Source organism: Heptranchias perlo, chromosome 36 (genome assembly GCF_035084215.1).
Source record: "Heptranchias perlo isolate sHepPer1 chromosome 36, sHepPer1.hap1, whole genome shotgun sequence".
NCBI lineage: Eukaryota > Metazoa > Chordata > Chondrichthyes > Hexanchiformes > Hexanchidae > Heptranchias > Heptranchias perlo.
This window is the reverse complement of record NC_090360.1, coordinates 19,791,608-19,810,484: the sequence shown is the minus strand read 5'-3', so window position 1 is coordinate 19,810,484 and position 18,877 is coordinate 19,791,608. Positions and strand designations below refer to the sequence as shown.

The 18,877-nt window shown below is 47.3% G+C and overlaps 1 protein-coding gene across 1 annotated transcript in view; it reads left to right on the top strand.

Moving 5' to 3' along the window:
• Positions 1 to 7,636, top strand: part of opn4a (opsin 4a (melanopsin)) — a 37,012-nt gene extending 29,376 nt beyond the window's left edge. Inside the window, exon 11 of the mRNA XM_067972341.1 lies at positions 5,498 to 7,636. Within this exon, the coding sequence (XP_067828442.1) occupies positions 5,498 to 5,683 (186 nt within the window). The 3' untranslated portion in view covers positions 5,684 to 7,636. The remainder of the gene's footprint in view (positions 1 to 5,497) is intronic.
• The last annotated feature ends 11,241 nt before the right edge of the window (positions 7,637 to 18,877 follow it).

Genomic DNA, 18,877 nt, shown 5'->3' with positions numbered 1-18,877 from the left:
CAGCCACACACTGCATTGCCTGTCCGTGGCGGATGGTGAGGCTGGGGCTGCAGAAACGTCCGGTAACGGAAAGCTGACACTCAGCACTCATGATCGCGAATGATCTTAGCATCACTTGGCATCTGCCGCACCTCAACATTTGTCCACATGCCTGATATTGCCCTTTGTTCTCTTGCAGGGCCGTCTGCGAGCGCCGTGTCTGTGGAGGGCGATTCCTCAGAGGACATGCCGGTCTCTGAGGGTCCATCGTCACATATGAGCCAAGCATCCACCAGCGCAGATACACACACCTCGGTGGGTCCCCCTCCTCAATTAGTTGGGATTGCACATGGTGAGTCACCGCGCACATGTGAGCAAGAGCAGACCCTGGTGGCAGGGGCAGCCGCGGAGGGTCCGCGTCGGTGGGAGCACTCTTCTCCAGGCTCTGCTCAGCCGGACCCAGATGCTGAACCCAGGAGGCCACCAATCAAAAGGAGAGTCGTCGAGGGGCACCAGCACATTGCCGAGGTACTGGGAGAGGTGCCACGCGCACTCTCCACAATCGCGCAGGTGATGGAGGAGTCCAACTACTGCATGAGGGCAATGGTGGCACAAGTACAGGAGGGTATCGGCGAGATAGTGTCGCGGGTAGGTGCGGGAACGTCTGCGGTGGAGGAAAGGCTAGCCTCCCTCGAGCGTCACGCACAGCTCAACATTGAGTCCATCCAGGCCTTGACAACGGCTGTTCGGATTCAGGGTGAGCAACATTCTGCCGCCATAAACAGGCTGACAGATACATAAGAGGTGGCCTTGCAAGGTCTCACACAGGTCATCCAAACTGCCGTCCAGCAGGGTGGAAGGAGTGATGTGGGCCTAGGCCATGAGAGGGAAGATGGTGAACGGGGACATGGAAGTGGGGACGCTACTCAAAGTGCCCCCACGTCTCACCCGTTGCCCCCCTCTCAACCAGTACCCGCAATGGTGCCTCCTCTCCAGGTGGCCGAGTCTGCCCCTGCACAGGTGCAGGAGGAGCAGTCTGTGGAGGTGCCCTCACGGGCACCGAAACCCAGGGGGCGTAGGCCCAAAGCATCTACCCGGTCAGGGCACGAACAAGAGCAACCTGCCACTACCTCTGCTGGAGCCACAGGGGTAGCACCACGTAGGGGTTCCCGCAAACGTAAGGCAAAGGTGTTATGAACACAAAGGGAATGCACCAGGGTGTATGACAATTTGTTATGTTTTTATTTATAGTCGTTGTTAGCGTGGATTTGGTGATTTTTTTCCCACAACAGTCGTTTACTGCACATACACAATAAACACAATTGTTCTCACCACTACTGCCACCTCTTGTCCATTCTTGAGCGGCTTGTGCAATAGGTCCCTTTCGTGGGGCTCATCATGACGACGAACACCTGGTCCCACCCATTGGGTCACACTACAGTGGGGGCAGGAGTACTGGCACCACACTTCTGTGGAGGGGGCTGGTCTGGCCGCTCCTCTGTGCACATGATGAGGTCTGGACGCCTCAGACAGTCTGATGTTAGGAGAACCGTTGACATATGAGTGCCTCCCTGGCCTGACGAGCATCCAGGTGAGCCGGTGTTCGGCCCATGGGTCCTTCCTCCTCCTCCTCCTCCTCCTCCTCCTCCTCCTCATCGTCGTCCTCAATATGGGTGGCGGATGTGCATGGGGCCTCCTCCAGCAGCACCCCTCTCTGTTGTGCCATGTTGTGCAGGGCACAGCAGACAACTATAATTCATCCCACTCTGAGTGGCGTGTATTGGAGCGCTCCCCCGGAACGATCAAGGCACCTGAAGCGCATCTTGAGCACCCCTATAGCCTGCTCAATTGTAGACCTGGTAGCAATGTGGCTGTCATTATATCGACGCTGCGGCTCGGTGATGGGGTTCCTCAGAGGTGTCATAAGCCACGTGTGCAGGGGATATCCCTTGTCGCTGAGGAGCCAGCCGTTGCCGGCGTTGGGTGCGTGGAAGAGGGGCGGGACGGTGGACTCCCTGAGGACGAAGGCATCGTGGCAGCTGCCAGGGTATCTGGCGCACACGTTTAGGAATCTCTGGCGGTGGTCACAGATGAGCTGGGCGTTCATGGAGTGATACCCTTTCCTGTTGATGAACAGTCCTGGCTCATGTGGAGGTGCCCGTATTGCGATGTGGGTGCAATCGATTACACCCTGCACCCGTGGGAAGCCAGCCACAGCATGGAATCCAACCGCCCTCTCCATCTGGCTGCGCTCATCCATGGCGAAGTTGATGTAGTGCGAGGCCCTGCGGAACAACCCATCGGTGACCTGCCTTATGCACTTGTGTGCAGACGACTGACAGACCCCGGTGATGTCCCCGGTAGCACCCTGGAAGGATCCGGAGGCGAAGAAGTTGAGGGCAGTGGTGACTTTGACGGCGACGGGTAAGAAGATGCTGCTTGGTCCATCCGGGAGCAGCTCGTCATTAAGGAGGCTGCAGATGTCGGCGACTACCTGGCGACTGACTCTGAGCCTCCGTGTGCACTGCTCCTCAGAGAGGTCCAGGAAGCTGAGCCTCGGTCTGTAGACCCTGTGCGGAGGGTAGTGCCTCCTGCGACGCATCTCTCTCTGCGGTTGCCCTCCCTCCTGCTGTGCAGGTGGATGTGCCACAGCACCGTGTTGTGGGGCTCCACGTGTCTGAGGCGGACGGCGTGGCCTGCGAGGCTGCTGAGGCTGGTGATGCTGTTCGTCCTCCGAGGATGTCAAGACGGCCCCCATCTGGAAGGTGTAGGTCTGAGGGGTTCTGCAAGGTCGGTACGTGTGTCCTCGCACCGGGGTTGCGGTTGCACGTCGGTGAATCTTCTTGCTCGGAGGAGGGTGGTGGAGCGCAAGCGTTGCCCAATGTGACGGAGTGGCCTCCTGCATTGGTGAAAGGTCTCCCCACCCCCCCCACCTGTGGAATGCACCTTGGCAGCTGCCACAGGCTGCTGGCTGCAACACGTCCGTTTGAAGTGAGAGTGTTTCCCCCAGTATGGGAAACAGTCTCAGTTCAAGGTAGAATCCCACCCTTCCTAATAAAACAGCTCAATCAGGCCTGTAAACGACCTGAACGAGCAAGATAAATACTCACAAGTGGCATCCCGCTGGCTTTAATTGCCTGCGGGATTCCCACCTGCGGGGTCTGCGCGCGCACGCCGGCGCGTCCGTGGGGAACCCGGAAGTGGGCGGGTTTGAGACGGGATGCGGTCCCGCTCCGGGATTCCCCGATTTTCGGGGCCCCCCGGCCGAGAACGCACCCGATAGCGGGTGGTAAAATCAAGCCCCATATCTTTACCATCATCTTATTAAAAATTGGGCAGAAGTCTTATTAGCTACCTTCTTCTTTGGTTCCATCACAAATTATTATTTTGACTGTTATGTTCAAACAACTGACACTCTTCCTGTGTGACCTGTATCATGTTCCCTACATCAACAACACACCAGCAAAGCTTGGTGTATTTTTGTACATTACCAACACATTGGTACACTTCAGTGTGTTCTGTACTGTAGGGACTCAGTCATTAACACACACCCACGCACCTTAGTGTGTCATGTACTATGGAGACTTAGTCACTAACACACACTCACACATCCATGTACCACAGTACTTAGTAATCCAAGCACTGATACACACCCATAACGCCTCGGTGTGGGTTGACATATTGTTCTGCCCAAGCTGGTTTGTTTCAATATTCCTCACTCTACCATTACCATCAAGCCAGGGGATCAATCCTCGTTCAATGAGGAGTGTAGAAGAGCATGCCAGTAGCAGCACCAGGTGTACCTAAAAATGAGGTGTCAACCTGGTGAGGCTACAACACAGGACTACATGCATGCTAAACAATGGAAGCAGCATGCTATAGACAGAGCTAAGCGATTCCACAACCAACGGATCAGATCAAAGCTCTGCAGTCCTGCCGCGTCCAGTCGTGAATAGTGGTGGACCATTGAACAACTAACGGGAGGAGGAAGCTCCATGAACATCCCCATCCTCAATGATGGCAGAGCCCAGCACGTAAGTGCAAAAGACAAGGCTGAAGCATTTGCAACCATCTTCAGCCAGAAGTGGATGATCCATCTTGGCCTCCTCCCGATATCCCCACCATCACACAAGCCAGTCTTCAGCCAATTCGATTCACTCCACGTGATGTCAAGAAACGGCTGAGTGCACTGGATACAGCAAAGGCTATGGGCCCGACAACATTCGGCTGTAGTGCTGAAGGTTTGTGCTCCAGAAGTAGCCACGCCTCTAGCCAAGCTGTTCCAGTACAGCTACAACACTGGCATCTACCCGACAATGTGGAAAATTGCCCAGGTGTGTCCTGTCCACAAAAAGCAGGACAAATCCAATCCGGCCAATTACTGCCCCATCAGTCTACTCTCAATCATCAGCAAAGTGATGGAAGGTGTCGTCGACAGTGCTATCAAGCGGCACTTACTCACCAATAACCTGCTCACCGATGCTCAGTTTGGGTTCCACCAGGACCACTCAGCTCCAGACCTCATTACAGCCTTGGTCCAAACATGGACAAAAGAGCTGAATTCCAGAGGTGAGGTGAGAGTGACTGCCCTTGACATCAAGGCAGCATTTGACCGAGTGTGGCATCAAGGAGCCCTAGTAAAATTGAAGTCAATGGGAATCAGGGAGAAAACTCTCCAATGGCTGGAGTCATACCTAGCACAAAAGAATGTGGTAGTGGATGTTGAAGGCCAATCATCTCAGCCCCAGGACATCACTGAAGGAGTTCCTCAGGGCAGTGTCCTAGGCCCAGCCATCTTCAGCTGCTCATCAATGACCTTCCCTCCATCATAAGGTCAGAAGTGGGGATGTTCGCTGATGATTGCACAGTGTTGACTGCACAGTTGTGACTTGGAGGGGAACTTAGAAGTGATGGTGTTCCCATGCACCTGCTGACCCCGTCCTTGTAGGTGGTGGGTGTAATAAATTGGATAACCAGGTGGTGAAGGATAGAATACGAGGGCCTGGTCTTCAGTTGTTTCCAAGCCTTTATTCACAGAGATCCACATTACCCACTCCATAGCCTAGATAAGCTCTCATATAAATGGATACAGGAGAGTCCCCAATTGATACGCACGACCTGAATACAATTAACACTAATTGATATAAATTATATGGATACAATTAACAGTGGAGGTCACGGGTTTGGGAGGTGCTACCAAAGAAGCCTTGGCAAGTTGCTGCAGTGCATCCTGTAGATAGTACACACTGCAGCCACAGTGCGCCAGTGGTGGAGGGAGTGCATGTTTAGGCGGTCCTAAATTGTCTTAGAAAGTGCTTCTGTTAGATAACATTGTCCATTTAACTAACACCTATTGTGCCCTTCTAGGGCTGATTAGTTATGTTAGGAATGAGGATTAAATGAAGAATTTACAGAAGCTCCTTGGAGCAGAACATACCTTAAGCTTTGATTTAGATCATTGACCGATTTGCAATGTAACACTGACCCTATTCTCTCGCCTGATTTGTTGCCTATTCAGGTGGTCGGAAATCCGGATGGTGTTGGACAGAAGAAAGTAGATGTTGCATTGGCGAAGGCAGCCCAGATCCCCAGCATCGTAGTTATACACAGCAGCAGCCCTGGCAGCACTTCAGAAGCCAGCTTCAGCCCTTTGTATGAAGCAAGCATACATGGGAATCAGCAACCTTCTCTCCCAAATGAGTAACAGCAAAGTTGCTGCAATTGCCTTTGAAACTCTTGTCTCATTCAACTTAGCAGTACTGAGCAACTGGAGTCCTTACAGAGACAACGTAATAACTGGCAACCCATAAGATCAGGGCTGTCTCTGTCGTTCAGTGTTCTAGGTGTTCAATGTTTTACCTTGATCCTATTAGTGACACCCCTACAATCATCCCACTGAATGAACGGCATGCCTTCCTTTACACGAACCCCAAAACTGAACAGTTTATAACAATCTCTTAAAGTATTAACAAATAGCGAGGTGCTCATTGCGGCTATGATGTCCTGAATAAATAGATTTATTTTTTTTTACTTGAGAACCCAGGTGAAAGCACAAGGTCCAGAGTGAAGGTCCATGACCAAAGTTCAAAAGACCAGGGGAGGAAGATAGGATAAGTCAAGAGATATTGGTTAGATGAGGCCAAGCTTGGGTTTTGTAGATTGTAGGAGGAAGGTCAAACTTAGGGAGCTGAGGAGTTCCAGTTTTGAGATCCTGGAAAAGAGGAGTTAGAGTAGGAGATGGTGCGATGAGTCTTGATTTGAATATAGTGAGGATGCAGGGAGGAGGAAGAGCATATACGATGGTGTATTTAGAACTTAGGACAATAATAGAACTCCTCTACTTTCAATTGACCAATCCTCAGATCTCATAAGTTGGATCTCATTGATGAGTTTCACGCTGCCTATCCAATTATCAAAGGATCCTGAGGAATAATTCATCCAACAAATTATTAATGCAATAACCAGTGTGGATCCTAAATTCTGAATATTTGGCAACAAATCTCAATAAATGATTCATTAGCCCTCAGAAATTTTAAAATATTGAACCCACTTGAGGAAGGGAGGTTGATCCACTTTAGAAATTAAAGGGACTGAGTGATCTGCATTTTTTTTAAAGTACAGGTAACTCTATTTACTCTGTGTATAATCTTTAATTAATTGAGTAACACGTCAATGTGAAATACTCATTACGGTGATTGTAATAGTGGGTGTGGTTACTGAGTTTCATGTTCAGCCGTTACTGAGTTTCATGTTCAGTGATTGTTTGTGATGTTCACTGTTAATAAGCCCATTCTTGGGGCAGATAGCTGGCAAAATGTTACTGGTTTATTACATTATGGGATGTTTTTGTTGACACTGTACCTGTTGACGTGAACAGCACAAAGACGTTGCATTCTTTGGCACATCAGGGTCCAACAGATAGTCATTATGGAAAGGAGGCCATCAGCCACCAGCTTAGAAAGCCAACAAGTTTGTGTCAGTGGTTGATTCCAAATGCACTCTCCGTGTCAGGATCCATAGCTATTCGTTTGTCTAGTGCTGATTCCAACTGCACTCACTGACTTGTCCACAAGGTCAGTGGGACATTTCTTTGTGCTATGTCAGTTGGATCAGTTATATCCAAGAACCATTAATCCAACACCAGCCCAATGCCTACCTATATCACCTCAATGTCCATCTACTATTTGCCGAGCACGCAACCAATAACTACCCAATATCCACCCAACAACCACTCCCATCTATGTACACTGAGTCAACTAATAGTCACACTGACTGTAGGGATTAGCAATCATTTTCTAATGCTGTGTTGCAACTGTTAAGAGTTCCAGTTAAGCACCAACTAGAAGATGTGTACGTATCACTGTGAGCTTTGGTCTGCCAGTGTTTGTCTTTGGGCTGAGGACTAAAGTGAATGCTTGTGCAATAAATTCCATGAGCAGTGTACTTCTCTGAGTTTATTATTGCTGCCAGGTTAAAGTTTGGAGTATAGAGTGAATTCAAGAAGGTGGCATGGGATTTTAGATATTTCAATGTGGGTGTTAGCTCAGTTGCAGCCAGTCTGATTGCTCCTTCATTGACACTTGGAATTTAACCATAAACAAGCTGCTTGATCTCCGGATGTCTAACTGAAGGCACCATTGTAAACGTTAACTATTAAAGCTGTGTTATATGTAGGACAGGTCTTTTTGTTTGTCTTTTGAACCATATTTTGACAAATTTCTCACTCTGTGCAGTATTGGGGGGGAGACAATATTTTGTTGGCCCTTAGTTGCCAATAGACAATAATCCAAGTTTACAGAAAATGACTTTGAGAAGCATCCAGTGGTGAGAGTATCACCGACACACGCCCAGATGACTTGGCTAACATGACTTATGTAACTATATGAACCAGCGAATTGTATTTGAGCAGCACAAAGTGCTCAGGCCCAGAAGGTGCAATGGCTGAGTCAGTGGCACAGTGTTCCCATATGTTTAGTGTCTCATTACTGATTGTTCTTTATTCTTGGGATGTGGGTGACACTGGCAAGGTTGCAATTTTTTGAGAAGGTGGTGGGAAACTTTCTCACTGAACCGCTGCAGTCCTTGTGGTGTTGGTGCTTCCTCAATGGTGTTAGATACGGAATTCCAGGATTCTGACCATGTGGTGATGAAGGAATGGTGAGATATGTCAGGATGGTGTGTGACTTGGAGGGGAACGTGGAGGTGATGGTGTTCCCACAACATTGCTGCTCTTGCCCTTCTCGGTAGAAGAGGTTTCAGGAGAGGGAGGTGCTGTTGAAGTAACCTTGGTGAGTTGTTGGAGTGCATCCTGTAGATTGTACATACTATAACCACAGTTGACAGCAATAGAGAAAGAAAGACTTTTTTTTTATTTGTTCATGGGATGTGAGCGTCGCTGGCAACACCAGCATTTATTGCCCATCCCTAATTGCCCTTGAGAAGGTGGTGGTGAGCCGCCTTCTTGAACCCCTGCAATCCGTGTGGTGAAGGTTCTCCCACAGTGTTGAAGGGAGTTCCAGGATTGTGACCCAGCGACGATGAAGGAACGGCGATATATTTCCAAGTTGGGATGGTGTGTGACTTGGAGGGGAACATGCAGGTGGTGCTGTTCCCATGTGCCTGCTGCCCTTGTCCTTCTAGTTGGTAGAGGTCGTGGGTTTGGGAGGTGCTGTCGAAGAAGCCTTGGCGAGTTGCTGCAGTGCATCCTGTGGATGGTACACACTGCAGACACAGTGCGCCGGTGGTGAAGGGAGTGAATGTTTAGGGTGGTGGATGGGGTGCCAATCAAGCAGGCTGCTTTGTCTTGGATGGTGTCGAGCTTCTTGAGTGTTGTTGGAGTTGCACTCATCCAGGCAAGTGGAGAGTATTCCATCCTGACTTGTGCCTTGTAGATGTTGGAAACGCTTTGGTGAATCAGAAGGTGAGTCACTTGCCACAGAATACCCAGCCTCTGACCTGCTCTTGTAGCTACAATATTTATGTGGTTGGTCCAGTTAGGTTTCTGGTCAATGGTGACCCCCAGGATGTTGATGGTGGGGGATTTGGCGATGGTAATGCCATTGAATATGAAGGGGAGGTGGTTAGACTCTCTCTTGTTGGAGATGGTCATTGCCTGCACTTGTCTGGCGCGAATATTACTTGCCACTCATCAGCCCAATCCTGGATGTTGTCCAGGTCTTGCTGCATGTGGGCACGGACTGCTTCATTATCTGAGGGGTTGCGAATGGAACTGAACACTGTGCAATCATCAGCAAACATCCCCATTTCTGACCTTATGATGGAGGGAAGGTCATTGATGAAGCAGCTGAAGATGGTTGGGCCTAGGACACTGCCTTGAGGAACTCCTGCAGCAATGTCCTGGGACTGAGATGATTGGCCTCCAACAACCACTACCATCTTCCTTTGTGCTAGGTATGACTCCAGCCGCAGCAGAGTTTTCCCCCTAATTCCCATTGACTTCAATTTTACTAGGGCTCCTTGGTGCCACACTCGGTCAAATGCTGCCTTGATGTCAAGGGCAGTCACTCTCACCTCACCTCTGGAATTCAGCTCTTTTGTCCATGTTTGGACCAAGGCTGTAATGAGGTCTGGAGCCGAGTGTTTCGGGTGGAACCCAAACTGAGCATCGGTGAGCAGGTTATTGGTGAGTAAGTGCCGCTTGATAACACTGTCGACGACACCTTCCATCACTTTGCTGATGATTGAGAGTAGTCTGATGGGGCGGTAATTGGCCGGATTGGATTTGTCCTGCTTTTTGTGGACAGGATATTTCTGGGCAATTTTCCACATTGTCGGGTAGATGCCAGTGTTGTAGCTGTACTGGAACAGTTTAGCTAGAGGTGTGGCTAGTTCTGGAGCACAAGTCTTCAGCACTACAGCCGGGAAGTTGTCAGGGCCCATAGCCTTTGTTGTATCCAGTGCACTCAGCTGTTTCTTGATATCACGTGGAGGAATCGATTTTGCATTTATATAGCGCCTTTCATAACCTCAAAACATCCCAAAGCACTTTACAGCCAATGAAGTGTTATGAAGTGTAGTCACTGTTGTAATGTAGGAAACACGACAGCCAATTTGCTCACAGCAAGGTCCCACAAAAAGCAATGACCAGATAATCTGTTTTAGTGATGTTGGTTGAAGGATAAATATTGGTCAGGACACCTGGAGACCTTCAATGCTCTTCTTCAAAATTTACATCTACCTGTGAGAGCGACAGCGCCTCGATTTAACATCTCATCCGAAAGACTGCATCTCTGACACTACAGCTCTCCCTCAGTACGGCACTGGAGTGTCAAACTATGTTTTGTGCTGATGTCTCTGGAATGGGACTTGAACCTACAACCTTCTGACTCAGAGGCAAGAGTGCTACCACTGAACTACAGCTAACACAGCTAGAGGGGTCGGATATAGACTTCAGTGGCAGGGACATCGATCAAGCAAATTGCTGTGTCCTAGATGGTGTTGAACCTCTTGAGTGTTGTTGAGGATGCACCCATCCAGGTGAGTGATGAGTATTCCATCATACTCCTGACAAGCCTTGTAGATGGTGGAGAGGCTTTAAGGGGTCAGAGGCAAGCCGCTCATTGCAGAGTACCCAATTTCTGCCCTGCTTTTGTAGCCATAGTATTGATATGGCTGGTCCAGTACAGCTTCTGGTCAATGGTGAGCTGCAAGATATTGATAATGGGGGACTCAGTTGAATATCAAGGGCTTTCACTTGCTTGAATGGGGGCAGATGTAACAACACTCAAGAAGATGGGCACCATCCAGAACAAAGCAGTCCACTTGATCGGCAACTCATCCGCCAGATTAAACATGCAGTGTGTATTATCTACAGGATGCACTGCAGCAACTCACCAAGGCTTCTTCGGCAGCACCTCCCAAACCTATGACCTCCACCATCTAGAAGGACAAGGGCAGCAGGTTCATGGGAACACCACCACCTCCAAGTTCCCTTCCAAGTCATACACCATCCCAACTTGGAAATATATCGCCATTCCTTCTTCGTCGCTGGGTCAAAATCCAGGAATTCCCTACCCAACAGTACTGTGGGAGAACCTTCACTACAGGGACTGCAGCGGTTCAAGAAGAAGGCCCACCACCACCATCCAAGGGCAATTAGGGATAGGAAATAAATGCTGGCCTTACCAGTGACACCCACATCCCAAGAATTAATAAAAGAAACTCTCTCACACTCTCTCACTCTCTTCCTCTCCTTCACACTCACTCCCTCTCCCCTACCTCTCCCTCTCTCCCTGTCCCCTCTATTTCCCTCTACTCCTTGTCTCTCCCTCACTCTGTTCTCCCTCCACCCTTCCCTCTCCCTCCCTTCCTTTCTCCCCTTCTCTCGCACTCTCCCCTCTTTGTCTCCCTCCTCTGCCCAATCCCTCTCCCTCCCTTCCCCCTTCACTTTCTCTCCTCACCTGATAATGGCCCTAGCGAGTTACCACAGGGTTCAGGAAAGTGGACGGCTCATTTTAAAAGAGGAGAGTTTTTGGCTGATTTCAGCTCCTGATTTCCTCTGGTCTGCGGGGTGTCTGAATTGCTACAAATAAAACCAGTTAAAGGCTTTTAAAAAATAATTCTCGCAGGCGTTGCTGGAGTCCTGCCCTCAGGGTTAGGTTTGTACAACAATCAGTAGGGATGGCCGAAAGATGCAGGTACAGAGACACTGCTTGGGGAGATCTCCTGTCCTTTCCGTCACTGCACCAGTGGGCAAAATAAATCCTCAAAATACATCCTAATAAAAGAATTAAATAATCTGAATCAAATCGCAGCAATGGGTTCAGTGGTCAATCATTCACCATGTGCCATTACATGTACCTTCTGCTTCCTGCTTCACCTCATGACCAGTTCATTGATATTTTATTTTAAACAGATAGTCTTTAAGGAAAGGGTTAGACTGTCTTGAAGTCTCTTTATATTGTGGTAATATTAACTTTTAGCTTTTGCCTGTTAAGTGAGTCCCTGTTCGAAGAATGCAAGTGTAATCATAACACAGGCTTACTCTATTTTATTAATATTAATGCAGTGAAAAGCAATGGTCAATAAACCTAATTAAAAGACTAAAGAGAGCTTTTGTTGATAATAAGTTATTGCACAGACACAGAACAGGCAGAAAAGCTCCTATTTGTTAGGAAGGCCTTGAAGATAAACACCTGCCTGAGAAAGATCTTCGACCCGGAAAGCCAGGGGGTGCAAACAAGCAGGGAAGTTATCAAAAATAGAAATAGTTAAAACTAAAGTTATTGATAAGGGACAGGGGTTGATGGTATTGGGTAATGCAGAAACGAATGATTTATCACATAGCAGAGCGGGGGTGGTGGGTGAGGTATAAAAGAGTGCGTGTTGGGACTGACGCTTTGGAATCCGTTTAAGGTCTGGCCAGCCAAGTACATCCAGCTCGGAACTGTAATGTGTTTTGAATTTCCTGACAAAAACTCGTGAGGCTTTGTCCTAAGTATTGCTGTTAAGTGTATGTTTAATTATTGTCAATAATAGTTATACACTGAATAAACCTGTGATCGTCTGACATTCAATGCTGTGAACCCTATTATTTTGAGGAGTAAACTATAAGTATCAAACCTCATCCTCTAACAGAATATCAACTTTCTAAAGTTGTTACTTAATATGTCTGGAGGCAACGCTCTTGATTTTCCAATATGTGTTGGTGCCGAGCGAGGCAGCCCACACAGTGCGTACTCTGATAATCACTCGCCCAGCATTTGTTTACTATTAGGTGATGTCAACAACAGTTTGATGGGTGCAAAGATTATTGGGTAGACTCTTGAGAAATAACAACAACTTGCATTTAAATAACGCCTTTAACATAGGAAAACGCCCCAATGCTCTTCACCAGTGTAATCAGTCAAAAATTGGCATAGAGCCAAAGGAGGAGTCATTAGGACAGGTGACCAAAATGCTTGGTCAAAGAGGTAGGTTTTAAGGAGGGTCTTAAAGGAGGAGAGAGAGATGGAGAGATGGAAAGGTTTAGGGAGGCAATTCCAGAGCTGAGGGCCGAGGCAGCTAAAGGTACAGTAAGTGAAAGTAGGACAAGAGCAGGATTCACAGAGAGACATTTAAATGGTGTGCAAGAGTGTGCTTGGTTCTTAATGGTAAATAGAGCACAAGGGAAATGGAGCAGGATCTCATCATTTCTATGAACTACACACAGGAGCATAACCAGCACAGAGCAGTTAAACTGAGCCCAGCTGAAGGGTTTCAGAATAAAGACCGTAGACTTTTCCTGTCAGCTGTGGCTCAGTGGGCAGTACTCTCGCCAGAGTCAGAAGGCCGTGGGCTCAAGCCCCACTTCAGAGACTTGAGCACAAAATCTAGGCTAACACTCCAGTGCAGTACTGAGGGAGTGCTGCGCTGTCTGAGGTGCCGTCTTTCAGATGAGACGTTAAACCGAGGCCCCGTCTGTCCTCTCAGGTGGACGTAAAAGATCCCATGGCATTATTTCGTACAAGAGCAGGGGAGTTCTCCTTGGTGTCCTGGCCAATATTTATCCATCAACCAACATCACTAAAAAACAGATTATCTGGTCATTATCTCATCGCTGTTTGTGGGACCTTGTGTGCAAATTGGCTGCCGTGTTTCCTACATTACAACTTCAAAAAATATTGAATTGGTTGTAAAGTACTTTGGGACGTCCTGAGGTCATGAAAGGCCCTATATAAAATGCAAGTCTTTCTTTACGAGTGCGACTCGCTAACTCCAGCACTGAGGCCAGGCTGTGGGGGATGGTGAATTCGATCCACCACATTCTCCTCCACGCTCATTATAAGAACATAAGAAATAGGAGCAGGAGTAGGCCAATCGGCCCCTCGAGCCTGCTCCGCCATTCAATAAGATCATGGCTGATCTGATCCTAACCTCAAATCTAAATTCATGTCCAGTTTCCTGCCCGCTCCCCATAACCCCTAATTCCCTTTACTTCTAGGAAACTGTCTATTTCTGTTTTAAATTCATTTAATGATGTAGCTTCCACAGCTTCCTGGGGCAGCAAATTCCAACTTTACACTGGCAGCTATGTTCGGTCAATTGTTCCAGCTAATTCCACTAATGGATCAATACTAACAGTGAATGTAAATTATATAAACTCATTCTCATACACTCAGAGCCCACTAATTGAAAAATAAACCTCGAGCGTAGCTGTCTGGGCTTAGTGACTGAAATCACTGTTTAGTAACTCTCTTGGATGTAGTAAGTCCACTAAAAACAGTCGGGTGACGACAAATTAAAATGTAAAATGTTAATACTTAGTACGGCAAAAAAAAGATTGCATTTTAAAAAAGGTTTAAATATCAAAACCGTAAACGGATATTAATGGGGCCCCCTTTCTAGTTTGTGTTGCTGCAGGGAGTTGAATATATCGAGAAATCACAGATGCACTCTGATAATTCCTTTCAATGGACAGATAGTCATGGTCTGTGTGCCTGCAATTTCCTATTATGTGCGTTTATCGATGAAGGGTCCCCACCGATAGTGCAAAGTCGGACCATTCCCCCATAATCTCCAAATCAATCTCTATAGTTAAAACTCTCGTCTAAATGCACATCTTGCTTTAAATATATGTCATACTTTAATTGTATCTGTAGAGAGTGTTGCTATGATGGGTGTGGGGTATATCAGACAGTGTTACAGTAGGGAGTATATCAGAGTGTTACATTGAGGGATAGGGGGTATATCAGAGAGTGTTACAGGGAGGGATGTGGGGTATATCAGAGAGTGTTACAGTGAGGGGTGTGGGGTATATCAGAGAGTGTTACAGTGAGGGGTGTGGGGTATATCAGAGTGTGTTACAGTGAGGGGTGTGGAGTATATCAGAGTGTTACAGTGAGGGATATGGGATATATCAGAGTGTTACAGTGAGGGATGTGGGGTATATCAGAGTGTTACATTGAGGGATGTGGGGTATATCAGAGTGTTACAGTGAGGGATGTCGGGTATATCAGAGTGTGTTACAGTGAGGGGTGTGGGGTATATCAGAGTGTTACAGTAGGGAGTATATCAGAGTGTTACAGTGAGGGATATGGGATATATCAGAGTGTTACAGTGAGGGATGTGGGGTATATCAGAGTGTTACATTGAGGGATGTGGGGTATATCAGAGTGTTACAGTGAGGGATGTGGGGTATATCAGAGAGTGTTACAGTGAGGGGTGTGGGATATATCAGAGTGTTATAGTGAGTGGTGTGGGATATATCAGAGGGTGTTACAGTGAGGGGTGTGGAGTATATCAGAAAGTGTTACAGTGAGGGGTGTGGAGTATATCAAAGAGTGTTACAGTGAGGGGTGTGGGGTATATTAGAGAGTGTTACAGTGAGGGGTGTGGGGTATATCAGAAAGTGTTACAGTGAGGGGTGTGGAGTATATCAAAGAGTGTTACAATGAGGGGTGTGGAGTATATCAAAGAGTGTTACAGTGAGGGGTGTGGGGTATATCAGAGAGTGTTACAGTGAGGGGTGTGGGGTATATCAGAGAGTGTTACAGTGAGGGGTGTGGGGTATATCAGAAAGTGTTACAGTGAGGGGTGTGGAGTATATCAGACTGTTACATTGAGGGGTGTGGGGTATATCAAAGAGTGTTACAGTGAGGGGTGTGGGGTATATCAGACGGTGTTACAGTGAGGTGTGTGGAGTATATCAGAGTGTTACAGTGAGGGATATGGGATATATCAGAGTGTTACAGTGAGGGATGTGGGGTATATCAGAGTGTTACATTGAGGGATGTGGGGTATATCAGAGTGTTACAGTGAGGGATGTGGGGTATATCAGAGAGTGTTACAGTGAGGGGTGTGGGATATATCAGAGTGTTATAGTGAGTGGTGTGGGATATATCAGAGGGTGTTACAGTGAGGGGTGTGGAGTATATCAGAAAGTGTTACAGTGAGGGGTGTGGAGTATATCAAAGAGTGTTACAGTGAGGGGTGTGGGGTATATCAGAGAGTGTTACAGTGAGGGGTGTGGGGTATATCAGAAAGTGTTACAGTGAGGGGTGTGGAGTATATCAAAGAGTGTTACAATGAGGGGTGTGGAGTATATCAAAGAGTGTTACAGTGAGGGGTGTGGGGTATATCAGAGAGTGTTACAGTGAGGGGTGTGGGGTATATCAGAGAGTGTTACAGTGAGGGGTGTGGGGTATATCAGAAAGTGTTACAGTGAGGGGTGTGGAGTATATCAGACTGTTACATTGAGGGGTGTGGGGTATATCAAAGAGTGTTACAGTGAGGGGTGTGGGGTATATCAGACGGTGTTACAGTGAGGTGTGTGGAGTATATCAGAGTGTTACAGTGAGGGGTGTGGAGTATATCAGAGAGTGTTACAGTGAGGTGTGTGGAGTATATCAGAGTGTTACAGTGAGGGGTGTGGGGTATATCAGAGAGTGTTTCAGTGAGGGGTGTGGAGTATATCAAAGAGTGTTACAGTGAGGGATGTGGGGTATATCGGACTGTTACAGTGAGGGGTGTGGGGTATATCAGAGAGTGTTACAGTGAGGGGTGTGGAGTATATCAGAGAGTGTTACAGTGAGGGGTGTGGGGTATATCAGAATGTTACAGTGAGGGGTGTGGGGTATATTAGAGTGTTACAGTGATGGATAATGGGTATGTCAGAGTGTTACATTGAGGGATGAAGAAATATATGAATTTTATAGTGAGAGGTGTGGGGTGTATCCGAGTGTGTTACAGTGAGGGGTGTGGGGTCTATCAGAGAGTGTTTCAGTGGGAGGTTTGAGGTATATCAGAGTGTTACAGTGAGTGGTGTGGAGTGTATCAGAGAGGGTTACAGTGAGGGATATATCAGAGTGTGTTATGTTGAGGGGTGTGGGGTATATCAAAATGTGTTACAGTGAAATGTGTGGGATATATCAGAGAGTGTTTCAGTGAGAGGTGTGGGATATATCAGAGTGTTACAGTGATGAGTGTGGGGTCTATTAGACAATGTTACATTGAGGGGTGTGGGGTATATCAGAGTGTTACAGTGAGGGGTGTGGGGTATATCAGCATGTTACAGTCAGGGATGTATCAGAGAGTGTTATAATACTGCGATATTTGTTAATATATGAAAAGGATGCATTATTTTTGTAAAATATTTATTTGATTAAATTCTGCTCTTAATTATGAAATTGGTTATTACGAGTCACGAACTAATTTTATTTTTTTGTACAAAAAACATTTTTGAATGAATGGGAGTAGATTCTATTTAATATTTGAAAGTTTCTAGTTAATTGGCTTGGGCCATCTTTTAGATGAGCTTTGGATGGTTCCTCAACCAGTCCCTAAGAAGGTTTTGAACTGCAGTAATTATTGTGGCTCAGTGGTCGTGCTCTCATCTCTAAATCAGAAGGTTGTAGGTTCAAGCCCTACTCCAGAGACATAATCTAGGCTGACATTGAGGGAGTGCTGCACTGTCGGAGATGGTGCCTTTTAAATGACTTATTGAGGCTCCATCTGCCCCCTCAGGTGAATATAATAGATCCTATGGCACTATTTGAAGAAGAACTGAGGAGTTCTCCTGGTGTCCCAACCAATATTTTTCCATCAACCAACATCCAAAAACAGATTATCTGGTCATTTACCTCATTGCTGCTTGAAGGTCCTTGCTCTACACAAATTGGCTGCTGTGTTTGCCTATATAACAACAGTGAACACACCTCAAAAAGCACTTAATTGGTTGTGAATTATTTTGTTAGACTGCCTGACAGTACCCTGTGCCAAGTACATGGCCCAAGACTGCGTGCCACAAAATGTTGCCTGTCAACCAGTTCCATATTTACTGCCAGCCCAAGCCAAGCCTTCACACCACTGTAAAGCTCCTTCTTTACATCGCTTGCATGCCCATATTTCAGTAGGGCACACATGCATGCTGCAACTTACAATAAAACCAATTCCACCCATCTTCCAAGGCCTTCAACTTCAAGCCATTGAGACAGATACGTGGTAAATTACTGATATGCAGGGTGGGCTTCAGGTTGGGTATACGGCAGGAATCAGTGACCCTCCCATCCCGCCTGAGATGCTGAAGCTGAGAACAATGCCAAGAGTAAAAACCCCATAAGCGTAACGGTTTGCAGATGTGGCCTGGTCCCTACTGATCTCTCAGGCATGTCTTCTTTCATCACAGTTATTGAAATATTTTTGCATGAAATCGGCAGCCTCATTGAAGTTGAGGCATGAAATCAGCACTAGAACCCGGACTGAAGAAATTGAGTGGATTGCCGAATCGTAGTCAGGTTGGGAATGGGAACAGGACCCTCTCCTCCAGCCCTGTGGTAACCCTGTACCTGAGACACAACTGATGTTCCAGTGAACAGCACCACAGAATCACCCCTCCCCCCTCCCTGTCCACCTCGATAATTAAAACACCACCTTTGGAGTCACCCCATAACTGAATAATGTAGCTGCTTGCTCACACTTTATCTTATCGTGTAGGGAGCCTCAAGATGCACATGGTCACCGGGTGCAGGACTTCCATTATTCCAAAATAGGCTGTGTGTCAGCCATGGCTTAATTGGTAGCACTCTCACCTCTGAGTCAGAAGGTTGTAGTTCAAAGTCCCACTCAAGAGACTTGAGGACAAAATCCAGGCTGACACTCCCAGTGCAGTACTGAGGGAGTGCTGCATGGTCAGAGGTGCTGTCCTTTGGATGAGATGTTAAACCGAGGCCCTGTCTGTCCTCTCAGGTGAACTTAAAGGTTCCATGGCACTATTCAAAGAAGAGCAGGGGTGTTCTCCCTGGTGGCCTGGCCAATGTTTATCCCTCAACCAACATCACTAAAAACAGATTATCTGGTCATTATCTCATTGCTGTTTATGGGACCATACTTTGCACAAATTGGCTGCTGTGTTTCAAACATTACAACAGTGACTACACTTCAAAAGTACTTCATTGGTTGT